Source organism: Penicillium soppii, assembly GCF_028829465.1.
Source record: "Penicillium soppii strain IBT 18220 chromosome Unknown utg000010l, whole genome shotgun sequence".
NCBI classification, from domain to species: Eukaryota; Fungi; Ascomycota; class Eurotiomycetes; order Eurotiales; family Aspergillaceae; genus Penicillium; species Penicillium soppii.
In genome coordinates this window covers 855,835-871,987 of record NW_026643240.1, presented here as the reverse complement: position 1 = coordinate 871,987, position 16,153 = coordinate 855,835, and the positions used below count along the sequence as shown (strand labels likewise).

Below are 16,153 nucleotides of genomic sequence, written 5' to 3'. Positions count from 1 at the left end.
GCTGAGTCATCGTTATCTTATCCGTCTGAATAATCCAAAATTCCCTCCAGGGCTTTTTCAGGTGGGGTTGTGATCTTGACTTTATTTTTTTCCAACATTTTTATTAGGAACAAAAAGTCACTGCCATCATGGTTCTGGCTAAATCCAAAAACTCCGTGGGACTGGGTGCCAGTCTCATGAACGATCGGTTCGGAAAGGGCAAAGCATCGAATCAGAAGAAGGTCTCTCACAACAACGCCATTCAGCGCACAGGTGTCAATGGCGAAACCTACGTCACCAACGAGGCTAAGGAGGCCTCATGGGTCAAAATGCGCAGTATCACTGAACAGGCTGCCCTCGACGAATTCCTGAGCACCGCCGAATTGGCCGGTACCGACTTTACCGCTGAAAAAATCAACAACGTGAAGATTATCCACTCCGATCAGAAGAACCCCTTCCTCCTATCGGCCAGCGACGAGAAGAAGGCATACAAGAAGCATCAGGAGAACAAGGCTCGACTGACTGTTCCCCGACGACCCAAGTGGGACCAGAACACCACTCGCCATGAACTCGAACAGATGGAGAAAGCGAGTCTTTTGGACTGGAGGCGAGGTTTGGCCGAGTTGATCGAGAACCACGATCTGCTGATGACTCCATTCGAGCGCAACTTGGAAGTGTGGCGCCAGTTGTGGCGTGTTATTGAGCGATCCGATCTTGTTGTTCAGATTGTCGACGCCCGAAACCCGTTGCAGTTCCGTTCGGAGGATCTGGAGAGCTACGTGAAGCAGATCGATCCTCGGAAGCAAAACTTGTTGTTGGTTAACAAGGCAGATATGTTGTCTTTGAAGCAAAGACAGGCCTGGGCTACTTACTTTGAGAAAAACAACATCAACTTCCGTTTCTTCTCGGCTCACCTCGCCAAGGAGAAGAACGAGGCCCTCGCCTTGTTGGAGGAGCAAGAAGCTAACTCTGATTCTGATTCCGAACTTGCCAAGTCCGCTCAAAAGATCAATGTGAACGTACACCCCGAGGAAGATGATGGATATAAGAAGGAGGACACAGTGGAAGCAGAGATTGCTAAGCTTGCCGACCCCGAGCGTTCGCTTGGACCTCACATTTTGGACACCGATGAGCTTGAACAGCTCTTCCTGGCCAACTCCCCGGAAACGCTTCCTTCCACCACCGAGGATGGCGAGCCGACCAAGCCAAAGACTACAATCGGTCTGGTCGGTTACCCTAACGTTGGTAAGTCTAGTACTATCAACGCCCTTCTGGGTGCCAAGAAGGTATCTGTCTCTGCCACTCCCGGTAAGACCAAGCACTTCCAGACTCTATACCTCTCTCCAGAGATCATGCTGTGCGATTGTCCCGGTCTCGTATTCCCCAACTTTGCTACCACCAAGGCCGAGTTGGTCGTCAACGGTGTGCTGCCCATCGACCAGCAGCGCGAGTTTACCGGCCCCGCCGGTATCGTTGCCAAGCGTATCCCCAAGCACTTCTTCGAGCAAGTGTATGGTGTGAAACTCAGAATGCGCCCCATCGAAGAGGGCGGTACTGGTGTCCCTACCGCCAGTGAGATTCTGCGCGCCTATGCTCGCGCTCGTGGCTTCTCCACACAAGGTCTGGGTCAGCCCGACGAGTCCCGCGCTGCCCGTTATGTGCTGAAGGACTACGTCAACGGCAAGCTCCTCTGGGTCAACCCTCCCCCGGTGGCTGACAACGAGACACCGTATGACCCCGCTGAGTTCAATAACGAGCTCTACGACATCGCCCATCTCCCTGAAAGACGCCGGGCTCAGATCACACAAGCCAAAATCGGCAAGCCCGCAGCTCCTCAGGAAACCGCGGACGATCTCGACTCAGAGAAAATGTCGGACCCCAATCACATTGCCGTCGAGCCAGAGCTTGGTCGCACCTCTCGCAACCTCGACACCGGCTTCTTCGGCTCAGAGACCGGCCCCTCTGCCGGCCGCATGACCCTCCCCTTCCAGGCGCAGTACACCAAGCAGGGTGAGGAGATGCGCAAGGCACCAACGGGTCGCAAAGAGCGCATGATGATCGCGCTTGAGCGCGGCGTTGACGTCTCTGAGGTCAAGGGTGGAAATTCCAAGAAGCACTTCAAGGGCAACAAGCGCCGGGCCAAGGGCAAACGCAACAACCCTGAAGATGACGACTACTAAAAAGTGATTTTGTTTCTTTTCTTTTGTTGCATTGCTGCTTGCGCTCGCGGACGAGTCGGGGGAGATTATACCTTCCCTTGCTCTACGAAGTATCATTCTTGGCTCATTGGGTCTGGGATGGATGGATGATAAATGGTCCTACGTATGGAGCCCTGGAGGGGATCTGCATTTCATGTTGGGATTGAAGTTTTATGTTCATGTTCATGTTGAGGTCATCTTTCTGGCGTTAGGATTTTCACGAGTCGAATAACGATTTATACCAGTCATTCATTCACTTGATTCTATTATCTACACTGTTACTCAATAAAGTAAAAATGAAGTAGAAGAATATGTCCATGTATTCTCATTCAGCCGAATTAAACAGCAAATTGTCACAAACTATATTTATCTAACCCCTCACAGATGGCTCTTAGGCTTGAACCCAGAAGCAGAAAGCAAGCGATCCGCTTCCTCTCGTTGCCAGTTCAGCTTAGCAGTAACGGCATCCTTACGGGTCTTGTTCTCGCGCTTGCCCAGCTGCTGCAAGTGCACCTCATCGGGACCATCAGCAATGCGCAGCGTACGAATACCAGCCCACAAGTACGCAAGCGGAGTATCCTGGCAGACACCAGCAGCGCCGTAAGCCTGCACCGCGCGATCAATAATGGCCAGCGCCGTCTGCGGCACGAGCACCTTCGCCTGTGCGATCTCCTTCAGCGCGCTCTTCGCATTGCCCTGATCGATCTTGATAGCAGCGTTGAGGACAACGAAGCGCGCGGCATCAACCTCAATGCGTGACTTGGCGATCCACTCCAGGATAACGCCGTGTGCGACGAGCGGCTGGCCGAAGGTCTTCTTGCGGTCGTCGTTGACGCGGGCAATCAGCCACTCGAGGGCGCGCTCGGCGGCACCGATCGCGCGCATCGCGTGGTGGATGCGACCGGGGCCCAGACGGCCCTGGATGATCTCGAAGCCGCGGCCTTCGCCGAGGACCATGTTTGAGGCGGGAACGCGCACGTTCTTGAATGTGATGTGGCCGTGGCCATGGGGGGCGTCGTCGTAGCCGTATACTGTTAGCATGCGGTGCACGGTGATGCCGGGCAGGCCGGCGGGGACTAGGATGACGGATTGCTGCTTGTAGGTGTCTGGGTTGGAGGGGTCGGTCTTGCCCATGACCAGGTAAATAGCGCAGCGGGGGTCACCGGCGCCGGAGGACCACCATTTCTGTTTGGTTTGTCAGGCTCTGTCACTTCGTCGCGGTTGGGTTAAGGATGGTGAAACATACCGAGCCATTCAGGACGTATTCGTTGCCCTCGCGGCGGATTTCCAACTCAATGTTCGTCGCATCACTGGATGCAACGTCGGGCTCGGTCATCAGGAAAGCAGAGCGGATCTTGCCCTGCAGCAGGGGCTCAAGCCATTGCTTCTTCTGTGCATCGTTACCGTACTTGGCGAATACCTCCATGTTGCCAGTATCTGGGGCAGCATTGTTGGTAGCCTGGTGCACATGATTGTCAGCGAATCGATTAATTCGGCCAATATTGCATTCTTTCTAGCGGTGCGCCCAGCATAAAGCGGATTGTGGAGGAAGGAATAATTCACCTCCGAGGCAACCTTGCTCTTGCCGAGCAACTCAGCCATCAAACCATACTCGAGATTTGAGAATCCAGCACCCTGAGTGAAGTGGTTCTTGGGCAGAAACATGTTCCATAGACCGAGCTTCTTGGCCTTCTCCTTCAGCGTCTCCATGATGGCGGGGGTAGTCTTCCATCGCTGCTCGCCCTCACCGAGCTGGGCTTGGAATAGTGAATCTGCGGGAATACAGTCTTTCTCAACAAATTCCTCAACCTAAAAGGTGTTAGTATTTGTCAATCATCCGGAGATGTGGCTGGGCAGCTCAGTGGGATGGGATCGAAGGGTATGGGGGTGCTTACCAGGTCGAGGGTCCGCTTTGCCTGTTCGCTAACGAACGGCTGTGCAATAGGTGGGATACGGGATGAGGCAGACATAATGAATTTAGAAGTGGTTAGTGAAGGTGATGGAGAGACCGAGAAGCTGAATATAAAGGAAAGCTATACGTCCCGAGGATTGCGGAGAAGAAGTGGTGGGTGTGGAGAAGCCGAGAGCAGCGGATTTTGCCTCGGCCCAATTGTCAGTCCATTTGGTATGGATTTTGTATAGATTCGAGTAAGAATTGGGTGGTTTTTGAACAAATGGGTAGATTATTCGGGTAAAGCCCGTCAATTCATGTCTAGACAGTTACTAGGAACCTCATCAGTCTTCATTTCGTTCTCATCTTGATATTGAAATGTTGGACGCTCGGTACCTCGGCCAGATCCCCGAGGCCTACAGAAACACAATCATCTAATAGAGGATTCTAATATATTTCATATTAGAGAATAACTAATGTCTATAATCATTTAGAATTATTCCTCGATTGCCATATATGAAGAATCTATCAGAAAAACCAGGATCGAAAGAATTTGTAGAAGGGGCATAGCACAAACGTTAACTACGTCAAGTAGTACTACAAACAGATCTAAGTGCAAGGTTGCAAGGTTGAATTGATTCATCCAATGTGCTCCATGAGAGTATATCCCAATTACAGTTCCCCCTATCCAAAACCCCAGAAAACAAAACAAAATAAAGGCATCGCGGGTCATCACAAAAGAACAGCCAAGTATCAGCCAAACAGTCCAACTCGAGACTCAACTCAATCCACAATTTCAAACCTGTCTCTCCTCAATGCGTCCGACAGCGACCGGCGCAGAGTAAAGACGAATTGAAGGAAAGACGAGAACCAAAACAAGCCCGAGAAGGCCATCCACTTGATATTCAACGAAAAGAAAGAAGAAAACAAGAAACACCCATGCATACAGCTCTCCGGCTATCAACACCAATATTCCAAACCAAAATTAATTCTCGCTCCGGCCCTGCTCGGCTGACGATTGCTCGTAGCTCTTCTTGCCGAGCTTAGCAAACAATGACTGGGGCTTTCCGGCACTGCAGTGGCATGTTAGCTGATCAGCCCATCATTGCAAGGTTACACGCCGAGGCATCTCTTGGGGAGGGGATTTCAGATAACCGAACGAAAGATGTGACTGGGGATGTCAGTACGTACTTCTTGAACCGCTTGCCCTTGATGTTGCTTAGTTTCTTTGTGCAGGGGCTCATGATTTCATCTGAGGGTGAAACGTAGGAAGTTGGTTGTCTGATGTGGATGTAGTTAGTATTTTGGATCGTAATAGTGGATCTTTGGATGCCACCTGGGCATTTTAGAAGACTTACTCATCACCTGCTACTTTGCCTTGCAGGACCTGACGGTGGTACTCCATCGATGAGATGTCTGAGCCCTTGAGGTCTGTCTTGTCGGTTGCGCCAGCCAGGTGGGTGTTGGTGGAGCGGTCGGCCAGGGGCTGAGCTGTTGTTGGGTCCATTTTGTATTTGTGTGTGTATATATGTAGACTTGAGAGAATTGAGAAGATTGGGAGGATTGAGAGAAACAGATGAGTAGAGGTGATTGAAGTAGCTGAAAACAAAGAACTGGCCAAACGATAAGAAAAACGTGTGGGAAAAATGGGCAAGTTCGATTGTTGGCAGGGCAACGATGAACGACGCGGTTTATGACGCCAACACAACAGACATTCTCGTAGATCGACTTCCAAGGTTATTTACGTATTTACTAAACATTGGACGTGGTTTTTGTTTGTTTATTAATTTGAGTTTCCTAGTTATTCAGAATGCATAATAATAGAGCAACTAGTAAAACAGTGATAATCATATAGTCGTCCAAGCACACAGTAGTATACAAACAGTGTACAGATGCAAAGCGCCAATGTCAAAATGCAATCATAATGCCGAAGCAACTAGAGGGAGAATTAGGTGAGGTCAGGGTCAAATGGACACGCATCACGACCCTTGCGACCGTGGACTGTCTTCAACCGGGGTATCAATATCAGTCTCGGTATCCAGGTCGATAGGATGCCCATTCATAACAGGGGGTGTGCTGTGAGAACGGGGAAATGGAGTCACCAGAGTAGGCACAGACATGGACTCTGGCGATGCAGGCTGGTCATCTTCAGCCTTGACCGGCTCCTCAACTCCCGTGTCCCGCGGAGACGAAGAGGTAGGAGTTGGTGGGGCATAAGCCGCAGTCGGGCTCGCAGTACTATCCTGGTCCGACGAGTCAGAAAGATTCCTGCGATGACCCCTATTCTGGCGGTATGAGGATGTTGGTCGGGTTGAGCCCGGACTCGCGGACGGGGATGCCGACGCGAAGATGGGAGAAGAGGATCGTAGACTATAGGACCGAGCGACCATTCTTTGGACGCCGGGGAATTCCATGTAGTTGCTGACTGATCCGCGTGAAAACAGGACCACTGCAAAGCAGCAGAGAACCATGATACTCTGAATCACGGTCACTCGCTTTTGAAAGACTATCTCGTCGGCGAGGACGCCGAGCTGGGTGCTAAGGGAATGGACTTCCTGGTGGTATTGTATGCGCTGATGCTCGAATTCGAGGGCTACAGATTTCCAGACGTGATCGTATTGCTCACGGAACTCTTTCAATTCGTTCAGGACGGTCACGTTGAGGTTCTCCAGGAAAGTAGACGTCTTTGCCAATTGACGCTTCTCAACTTTGTTGAACGCATCGCGCAGGATACGTGATTGTTCTTCAATATAGAGGAGGGATAGAGTCGAGTTGGACTCGAGCATCTGAAGCCGCTTGTGAACGGATTTGAAAAAGGATTCTTGTGTGGTCGGGTTTGAGGATGGCGGTTGGGTGTTCGTAGGTCTGGTAGATTCTGGGGGAGAGATATTTTGTTCTTCTTTGACATCTGGGATAGCCTTTCCCACTGTTTCTGTGGCATTCTGCTGAGCGGGCTCCGAAGGCAAGATCGAGCCATCTGGAGTAGTCACAGTGCCTTTGGAGGGATCACCTGGCTTCCGGGCTTCCTCTGCAGCCTTGGAGGAACCCGGTGGCCCGGTGTTGGTCTGAGAGGCACCGGCGCCTACTGCAACGGTAGAATTCTCCTTCGATGGTGGATTTGTCTGGGCGGTAGTGCCTGACGTCGAAGGAGTGATGATAGGAGGTCCATCATTGACACCACACGTTTCTCCGTCTAGGAGGCCTGCAAAAGGAGACACAGGGTCTGATGGGGGGTTCGGGCAGATCTCAACAGCCTTGGGGCTAGTTTCTACCGGTGGAACAACCTCCTCAGGAGGTACCACAACAGGCGTAGGTTCCAAGGTTTCAGGAAGTTGGTTCACTTCACTGGAATCCAATTCATCAATCTCGGCATGGTCAGAGCTCTCATCATGCTTATACTCTTCCATCATGGTTGTACCATGCACACGAATCAGGCTGATTGGACAGAAGAATTCATGGCCATAGTGCGTAAGAAACTCAACACGAAGGTACCGAGCCCAAATGAGCGAGTTCTCAACCGCAAAAGCCTGCACCTCGCGGGTGTTTCGCGCTTCGTAGACTCCAAGTTCCTTCCACTGGTCGGGCTTCGCAGGGTACCGATCCGAGACGCTGACCCGGAAGGTGTGGAAGATAGAGCTGAAGAATTCATAATTGGCCAGGACAACTGTATCAACAAGGATATCATCGCACAATTCCAAAATGAGGAACTTGTTCTGGGCTCGACACTCATTCAGCATATAGCTATCCTTATTCTCGATCAGCACAGAAGACGACCCCTTGCACTCAGGATTTGTCTTTAGCACCGTAGCCGCACAATCAAACGAAGCATAATTGAATCGCTCCTTGCAAGTAGTGCCAGCATCTTTCCGGCGCGATGCATCTCTCTGCAACGCATCATGTGCATGGACATCACCATTGCCCCCACCATTCGCACCCTCCTGATGTCCCGCTTCGCGCGACGCAATATGCGTGCCCCAAGCAGTAGGACTGGCCTCGGGCGTCTCAGCACCGAACCCACCAAAGTCCAACTCAATCTCGGCGTCGTCGCCCAGCGAGTCCAGCGCATTGTTGATACCCGTCGGCTGACGGCGGTCTTCCTTCCCAGCCGCCGCAGAACGTCTCCCCCCACGTTCTCCACTGATTGTCCGGCTTTCGCCAAATTCTGTTTCTTCCAATCCTCAAAAGAAAGGAAACTACCCCCATCGAGCAGCGAGTCCGTATCCTGGTCCTGGTCTGCGCTCTGCTTGGGTGTAGCGCTCCCCGTCCCTTCTGGTATCCCGCTGGACACGGACGATGGATCAACGACCGGGTCAATGGCCGCCGCGCTGGATTCCAGTGCCGCATTGATATATAGGTCGCGACCGGGCCCCCATCGCGTTTCCAGACATGGCGGCAGATTGAAGAGCTCCGCCTCTGTCTCCCAGCTACTCTTCGCTGGGCATGTGGTCACGGGTGTTGTGGGGGTCGCATATTGCGCGACAATCGTGGAGGTTTGGGTAGTTGCTTCGGATAGAACGCTGGTGCATAGTGCGAAAAGGATTGAGGGGCTGTATACCCAGTGTGACAATGACCGGCCCGCGGTCAACATCCTGTCGGCTGGGATGATAGGGAGATAAGCGGGCGGCCGCGTTTATATAGCTTCCTGGCTTCTGTCGGTCAAGCGCGGAACGCCACAGGCTAGCTGTGATGATCACGGACAGTCGAAAGTGTCGGTGAGTTCAAGCTATCAGTCCGTCTTGCATGCTATGCGCATTGTGGTGGCTGGGAGCGAGGCGAATAGTTTACCTCGAGCCGTGTTTCCGATATTTTTCCTTTAGAGTACAACAAGGGAATCGCTGGAGATTTTGCTATTAAGGACAGGCGATATTAGCAATATCAGTGTTAAATGGCGGTATCCAGAGGGGAATGGAGACAAGGGCACAGAGTGGATCCGTGGCAACTCAACCGTTGAAGTCTCTTACCGCCTTTACAGATAGTTAGAGTTCTCTACATACAGATACATGCGTATGTATACAGAACCACATATGTATGTACGTATATGGATGTATGCGAGGTTAAAACTACATCAAACTACAATTACATGTTACAATAGATTCATAGAGCAGATTCTTCACGGATGTGATCAATTTCCCTTTTGACTGTCCCAGATAAGCTAGTTACAGTATACACAGGGCCGCGATTCTTTCGACCAAATCACCTGGCAGTCGACCTTCGACAAAACCATTCCACCTTTTGCCTGAGATCCACGTCAATCGTGGTCAGTATGCGAAGAACACCGTCCCGCCATAATAAAACATCCATCAGCGCATTCCGACCCAGCCTTCTAACCTTTTTGTGGTTTGTGCGTGCTTTGCATCTCCGCCAAAGTCCTCGGCCCTCGGTTTGATATATTACAAGTGAAAAAAAAAAAAACCAAGTTGGCAACCAGAGGGGAAGACATGCAGTGCATCGACGTTGAAGTGAGACGGAGACAAACAAAACACTCAATCCAAAAACAAAGAGACACGAGACAAGAAAGTGGGACATTAGTTTATAGTGGAAATTTTTGAACTTTTTTTTTCCAACTGAACCGAAACACGCAAATGGACGTCAATGTAGGGGAATGGTGGGGTGGGGTGAAGTGGAGATGAGGCGAAGAACGAGAGCCTAGAAGTGAGTCTCATGCCATCCGCCGACGAGATCAAGATCATCGTCTACGCTTCCATCGTAAGTAGGAGTGAAGCGCTTAGGAACATGGCTGCGCCAGTCTTGCTGTTCTAGTACGTGGCGTCGACGAGCGTCTGGGGGCGATGCAGGCTTAGATTTGTTCTGGTGATATCCGGAAGTACCTCGTCCCCAATCGTGGCGTCGAGTGTTGGCAGCGACGGTCTTGGGGCTGAAAACTTCGCGAGATTTGCGAGACTTGTACTTGCGAGTCTCATCCTCGGGCTTGTAGTTGCGGCGGACATCACCAAGCATAGACCATTTATCGGCGCTAGATGGCTCGGGTGAGGAGTTGCACGGTGGACGCGGAGTGCTGGAAGCACTCGAGTCACTGTCTTCATCCATGGACATGTGGTGGATTTCAAAGTGATCCATCTTCAGGCCCTTATCTGGTGCCTGAGAGCGCTGCTTGAGGGAAGCGGAGTCCGGCTCGCGCAATCCTGGGAGTGCGGCTCCCTGGCTCTCGTGGCTCCAGCTGCGAGAGTTCTGCTCCCGACGTTGGGCCATCGCAAGATCCTCGTTCTCGGACTCCTCTTCGTCCCACATATCGCACCAGCTCTTGGAAATCTTATCCGCACCTTGGTTGTTGCCAAAGACTGACGAGAGCGAGGGCAGGGGCTTTGTAGCATGTGAGGGAAGAGATCCAGTAATGGCCACTGGGTCTGAGCGAGGAAGAGTTGGCACATGGCGCTTACGCAGGTTGAGCGTCAGCAATGATGCGCTGAGATGTGAGTCCATAACAGAAGCCATCGACGGGGTATCCATGTGGGTAGAGTACCAAGAGGATCCTGCAGCTTCGGAAGCCGGGAAGAGATCCTCGGTGTAGCTCTCGTTATCCGGAATGACAGATAGCTGGCGAATGGCCTGAGGGGGGCTTGACTGAAGAGCCTTGGCCCAGGGGAAGGAATCTCCCTGGTTTACGTGGGGGCTCTGCAGCGACGGGGTGCGGAGAGGCTCGCGATTGGCGCTAGCGGCGATCACTTCCCGATCTTCAGTGCAGAACTCGTCAAGGGACTCGTCATCGGTGGTGAAGGAAATGGTACGAAGGATAGCATCGCGGACGTTCAACAAAGAGCGCTTGGAGGGATCAATGGCCAAAGCATGTGTCAGGATCTCGTAAGTGTCCTGAGACATGTTGGGGAAGATATCGAAAAGCGATTGGCGATCACGCACATAGTCCGCAAAAATCTTATCGGACTCGGTTGGGGTGGTGAATGGGTTACGAGCAAATAGAATGTTCAACAAGCAGATACCCACGGACCAGATATCAGCTTTGGCAGGAGAGTATCCAATCGTAGAGGGATCGTACTGCTCGGGAGCCATGTAGCGATCACTGCCAACACAAGCCTCGTGGCACCAGGAGTCCTGGGTAGCGAGGCCAAAGTCGCCAAGCTTCATGGAACCATCCTGTGTGAGGAAAATATTCTCCGGCTTGATGTCACGGTGATACAAGCCGTTGGCATGCATGAAGTCAACAGCGCTTATCAGCTGTAGCATGGATTCGCGAACGTGTTCTGTCTCCAGAGGACCACGGTTATGACGAATAGCTTCATAGAGGTCACCATTGGCACAGTACTCCAGAACGAGATAGGTATGGTTCTCGGTGTCAAAAGTGTGAATGAGATTGACCAAGTTCGGGTGGAAGCCAAACCGTCGGTGGCACTCAAGTTCTTCGAAACGATCTTGGGAAGTTAAGGAGCCCTTGAGAAGACACTTGATAGCCACCTCTTGACCAGTAGTGTTGTCCATTGCAAGGAAAACCATTCCGAAGGACCCGTGGTTGAGAGGGGCCAGAGTTCGGAATCGGCCATCCAACAGCTGGCCCTTGACGAAGTTGTTCTTTAAGCATTCCATGGTCGACATGTTGGCTTGTTAATCCTGAAATAGGACAAATGCGATGAGATGAGATGAGATGAGGTGGGGCGGAATGAGATAGGGCGGAATGAGACGAAAGCTCCAAAGAGATGAGATGAAGACAAATCTATGAACCGCTCAAATAAAAAACTTTGACCGTGTTGATAACGTGTCGAAGTGTGATAAGCAAACAGCAACCAGGCTAATGAATATTAAAAACAATGAAGAGAAGTATCAGGCGCGTGGTCCCGAATAGAACAGGGATGGGCGAAGAGAAGAGCGGGGTGCGGTCAGGATAGGACGGAAAGAAACCTGACAGCGAGCTCGAAATGTCATAAAAATGTACTGGTGAAAGGTTGATCGACAGATGAAATGATAAGAGAATGAGGCGCAGTGGCGCAGCTGAATGAACCCGAGAGGGATTTGTTGATGCAAGAGAATGTATAAAGACCGTTATGTGCTCATTTGTATGTCGTTTTTCGTTTTGTTAAACGGGAAGGGGACCCAAGTTGGACGACACGAATGTATCAAAAATCAAAGAGATGGACAAGTGGTTGAAGGTCGGCCTGATACCGGATCGAACAGAGTTGAGATAAAGCGCTGCGTAATATCGTAATTGAAAAAAGGACAAAGATGTATAGGAGAAAAACGATCCTATGAACACCAGGTTCAAGGTCGAGGGCCGTGACTCAAGTTGAAGGTAATTGAAATTAGTGAGTCATGAAAGGCCAGAGCAAAGCTGTAGCAAATTGAATGGGGCGTTTAAGGGATCCGGTAGAGTACCTGCCAATTCCAAGTTGGAAACGCAGAGGTACTCGATGCCAGGTTGCCCCGAGGGTGTTAAACTCCCGGATTGCTTTGGACAGCAAGGTTCTGTTCAAGGCACGTATGATTGTCCGGAACGCAGGGTTAACCTTCGTGATGATTGGAAGGACGAAGGTTGGATTGTAGATGTTGCACAATGACAAGCAAGGTGACCAAAGAGTTGACCCTTTTATCGAGTTATAGGTGAGTCACCAGAGCTCAAAAGTGGAGCCTGGATATCGATGGAAAAGGGGAAGGGGTTGGTCGAAGAAGACGGAAAGGCCGAGAATAATTCTATGGTAGAACCTTTTGAGATCGAGATGGGGATCTTCGAACTTGTAACGAGGACAGGCCGTCGACGATTGCGAAGTGTCTTGAAGAGTTGACAATGGAAGACACTAACGTTGAAATCGTTGGAAAGTGATCGGGATCTAGCGGAAAGGTGATGATAGAAGTGAGGAAGGCTGGAGAGAGGAGGGGAAATAGGGAAACGAAACAAGAGAAAAGGATTAGGAACGAGAGAGAAGATGAGAAGATGATGTTGATGGTATAAGGGAGAGAAGAGAGAAGGAGCCAGGGAGAGTTAGTAGGTAAGTTGTAGAAGGCGTGAGGGGAATTGGAGAGACGCAATGATTGGCCATACCGTTTCATACGGTAACAAGACACGTATTCCCCTCGTGGGCCGGCCTCCGTGTGATCGCCCAATATGATCAGACAAGGTCCTCCCGTTTCCGTCTCCTGGGTGAACTGGTAATGTAATGAATTAATACCGGTAATAACGACCTCGTCCTTCAGTTTCATGAACCTTCCAGGCATTCTTTATCCTTGGAAAGTGGAAAGGCGTCACTACGTGATCTTCCCAAGGATATTGATTTCATTGATTTTCATTAACTTCTCTTTTCATTACGCCAAAATACTCCGATAACACCATAGCACTTGAATTCCATTGTTGGTTGCCTATCATGAATCTCGATCACGATCTCTCTCAACTTTGGTTATTACTTGGGAAACTCTAGAGCCTATCTTTCCGAAATGTACCAATAACCAAACTTCTTCTGGTTCTGGTTCAAAAAGAAGAAGACAAGCCAGTCACAATGACGGTTGACATCAGCAGGGGCTGCGTACTGGGTAGTTTGTCCCCAATTTTTCCCATTTTCCCATCTTTTTTTCTTTTTCTTTTTTTACCCTGTTCCGAGGGGCGGGATCAAGGTGGCGCACTATTCCCAATGCGGTGCATTGCGCATCCGATTCTGGGGTGGACTAGCCAATCAAAGCCGAGGATTTGGCCACTATTTCCAGCCTGCATGACGCGATACATTGAGCATGGCGTGATCCGATTTTAATTGGTTTTCCCCATGGAGTACTGATCTCTCTTCCTCCTAATTAATGTCTTATGATCGCTATGCGTTTTCAGTTTGCTCGGTACCTTTATGCACTCGGAAAATGCTACAATATTGTACAGCTTTAAAAGAGAGAGTGGACGGTTTCAAGTGTGGATCCAACCTGGACTAACCCCTATGTACGTACCTACACACCTATATTGCAGTTACACCACTTTCTGCACTATTAACGTTATTCTTTTGGCGCGCGGCATTTTAAAACACGACTCGTCGGACCCATATTTATTCTAAATCGGTTTGCGGGGTTTTCAACACTATTGAATATGAGGGAGATATTGATCATCTCTTTGAAATTACGTATAACTAACTATCTTGATGTTTATAAGTTGAAGACTACATAAACGTGTACAAAGGTGGACACATGCATAAGTATGTGTACATAGTAGTAGAGATGTAAACACGTATCAAGTGGAGAGTCCCAACCACCCTTCAGACACCCACGCAGGTGTCAAGCGGTGAAGAGGACCTAGGCCTTCGACCAGGTTTGACCGCCTCATGCGGCCTGCAAGGTCAAACCTTGCAGGTGTTGAGGATGATAGGTACACTTTTGTCCTTTCTCAGCAGACTCAGAAGTACTCGAACTCTTGAGACTGCATTTAAAGTTACTAGATACATATTTACTTATTTTCACATGTACCCTATTGTAGTTAGTATAAATTGTATGTGGCACGACTTCGGCGCTCGGCAATGCATCACGCGACGGCCCCGTACATTTTGCATTTGCATTCCTATCTCGAAATCCTGAGCCTTGAAATCTAATTCTTGGGCTGTACAGAGGTACACTGAACTCCATTCATGATTGGTACAATATTTGTATTATATACCCACAACTTTCACCAAAAGGGCGAGCACGGTTCAGCTTGAGATCTCCCCCTCCGTCTCAGTAGTTGCTTTCTTATTCGCAATCCCCATGCTCATCCATGCAGTCTTGAAGGGACAAGGTATAACGTAAAGTTTACTCTAGTCTAAACTGAACTCCTTACTACCATACTTTATACAACATACAACATTGAGTTAGTACAATCTCGTCAAGGTTGTTTCGTCATTCAGTGTTACTCCAAGGGTGAGAGTCGATCCCCCAACGCCAATAAATCTTATACGTTTATCGGGGCCCTAACATGGGTTGAAACGTGTCTCCTTTTGGTTCTGAATTCTGAGTGACTTTCCGATGACTACATTATATGTAACATGGGGTGATCAACCTGATACAAGGAGTTAACGTCCGAGTATGGTTGTATGGACTTTATTTTGGCCAGTTATAAACTTCAGGGCTGATACGTGATATGATATGATATGATACTAAAGTGTAGAAAGATATCGTTATCATGACGAAGGGTACTTCCGGGCACTAAGGGAAGTATATTCCGATTAATGATAAGAGATTCTGTGAACAGCCATTTATGCCTAGTATCCGCGTGAAATATTATTGTAGGCCCTTGGTTCATTCAATACACTATCTAAGCTATCTTAGATCTCTTAGATACGGGAAATAATCCATCCATAACCCATTATCTCTACGGAATACCCCGCACGATCATCATTGATCATTTTTGGTCAAATTCTTAATTTTGAAAGAGGCTATACAACGTTCATAATGATAAGTTCGCCTAAGTGTGGCACTAAAAAAGTACAAATGCAGCATTGCCACCAATGATGAACCTTGGAATTTACCTAACTTGGCATGAAATCATCGCCCAGTAATGACTGGAATTGCTTTTTCTAGGAGGGGAAGATAACCGAGCAGTTAAGCCGGCTGTGTCTGGCACTTCCCCGGATTTTGGTCTCAACTGGACTATGCGGTTATCCCGTTATTTGCTTTTTTTTCTTTATGCTTTCTCCCAATTGGAGGCATTAAATAATGCTGGAATATAATAATATACTAATATGATATATGTACTATAATATCAAAAGGCTAAATACCAAGTCCTCATTCTCTGTCGCCCAGGTCGCATGCCCCCTGCCTCTACTATGCAACGATCGAAGCAAAAGCTTTGCTATGATCTTCCCATAAACAAGATTAATCCATCTCCAAATCCAAATCCAAATCCTGGACGTGTGTGACCTGAGCTCGGGATACATTAAGAGAACATCATGCAATGCATTTCCCTGTACAAGTACACATATCCGGACACCAGCAACTTACATTTGCATTGTCCACTGTACGGCATGCCCCCAGCCTCCCGTAGGTCTATTTTACTCCGTGTGTAACTTTGCACTGCTGCAGGAAAGGGAAACAACGTTAGAATTTTCAAGATCCATGCAAGGGTCATTGTTATTGCCTGAGGCGTTTTATTTTGCTTTTGCTTTTTCTTTTTGTTGAAGCA

At 49.4% G+C, this 16,153-nt stretch overlaps 5 protein-coding genes across 5 annotated transcripts; 1 reads left to right on the top strand and 4 right to left on the bottom strand.

Annotated features, from left to right (window-relative positions):
* Nucleotides 1-128: 128 nt before the first annotated feature.
* Nucleotides 129-2,159, top strand: N7529_010982 (ribosome biogenesis GTPase LSG1; the record flags this gene model as incomplete). The annotated part of the gene is made up of 1 exon (XM_057246508.1): nucleotides 129-2,159. The coding sequence occupies one exon, from the start codon at nucleotides 129-131 to the stop codon at nucleotides 2,157-2,159; it is 2,031 nt and encodes a 676-aa protein (XP_057091857.1).
* A 396-nt stretch (nucleotides 2,160-2,555) lies between these two features.
* N7529_010981 (uncharacterized protein) lies at nucleotides 2,556-4,147 on the bottom strand (the record flags this gene model as incomplete). Its single annotated transcript, XM_057246507.1, has 4 exons — nucleotides 2,556-3,362; nucleotides 3,424-3,636; nucleotides 3,741-3,986; nucleotides 4,073-4,147. The coding sequence occupies 4 exons, from the start codon at nucleotides 4,145-4,147 to the stop codon at nucleotides 2,556-2,558; spliced, it is 1,341 nt and encodes a 446-aa protein (XP_057091856.1).
* A 906-nt stretch (nucleotides 4,148-5,053) lies between these two features.
* Nucleotides 5,054-5,575, bottom strand: N7529_010980 (Spo12 family protein; the record flags this gene model as incomplete). The annotated part of the gene is made up of 3 exons (XM_057246506.1): nucleotides 5,054-5,141; nucleotides 5,260-5,349; nucleotides 5,427-5,575. 3 exons carry the CDS (start codon nucleotides 5,573-5,575, stop codon nucleotides 5,054-5,056), a joined length of 327 nt encoding a protein of 108 aa, XP_057091855.1.
* Nucleotides 5,576-6,047: 472 nt separating this feature from the next.
* Nucleotides 6,048-8,656, bottom strand: N7529_010979 (Sad1/UNC domain protein; the record flags this gene model as incomplete). Its single annotated transcript, XM_057246505.1, has 2 exons — nucleotides 6,048-8,150; nucleotides 8,198-8,656. The coding sequence occupies 2 exons, from the start codon at nucleotides 8,654-8,656 to the stop codon at nucleotides 6,048-6,050; spliced, it is 2,562 nt and encodes an 853-aa protein (XP_057091854.1).
* Nucleotides 8,657-9,714: 1,058 nt separating this feature from the next.
* On the bottom strand, nucleotides 9,715-11,634 carry N7529_010978 (putative serine/threonine protein kinase; the record flags this gene model as incomplete). The annotated part of the gene is made up of 1 exon (XM_057246504.1): nucleotides 9,715-11,634. The coding sequence occupies one exon, from the start codon at nucleotides 11,632-11,634 to the stop codon at nucleotides 9,715-9,717; it is 1,920 nt and encodes a 639-aa protein (XP_057091853.1).
* Between the last annotated feature and the right edge of the window lie 4,519 nt (nucleotides 11,635-16,153).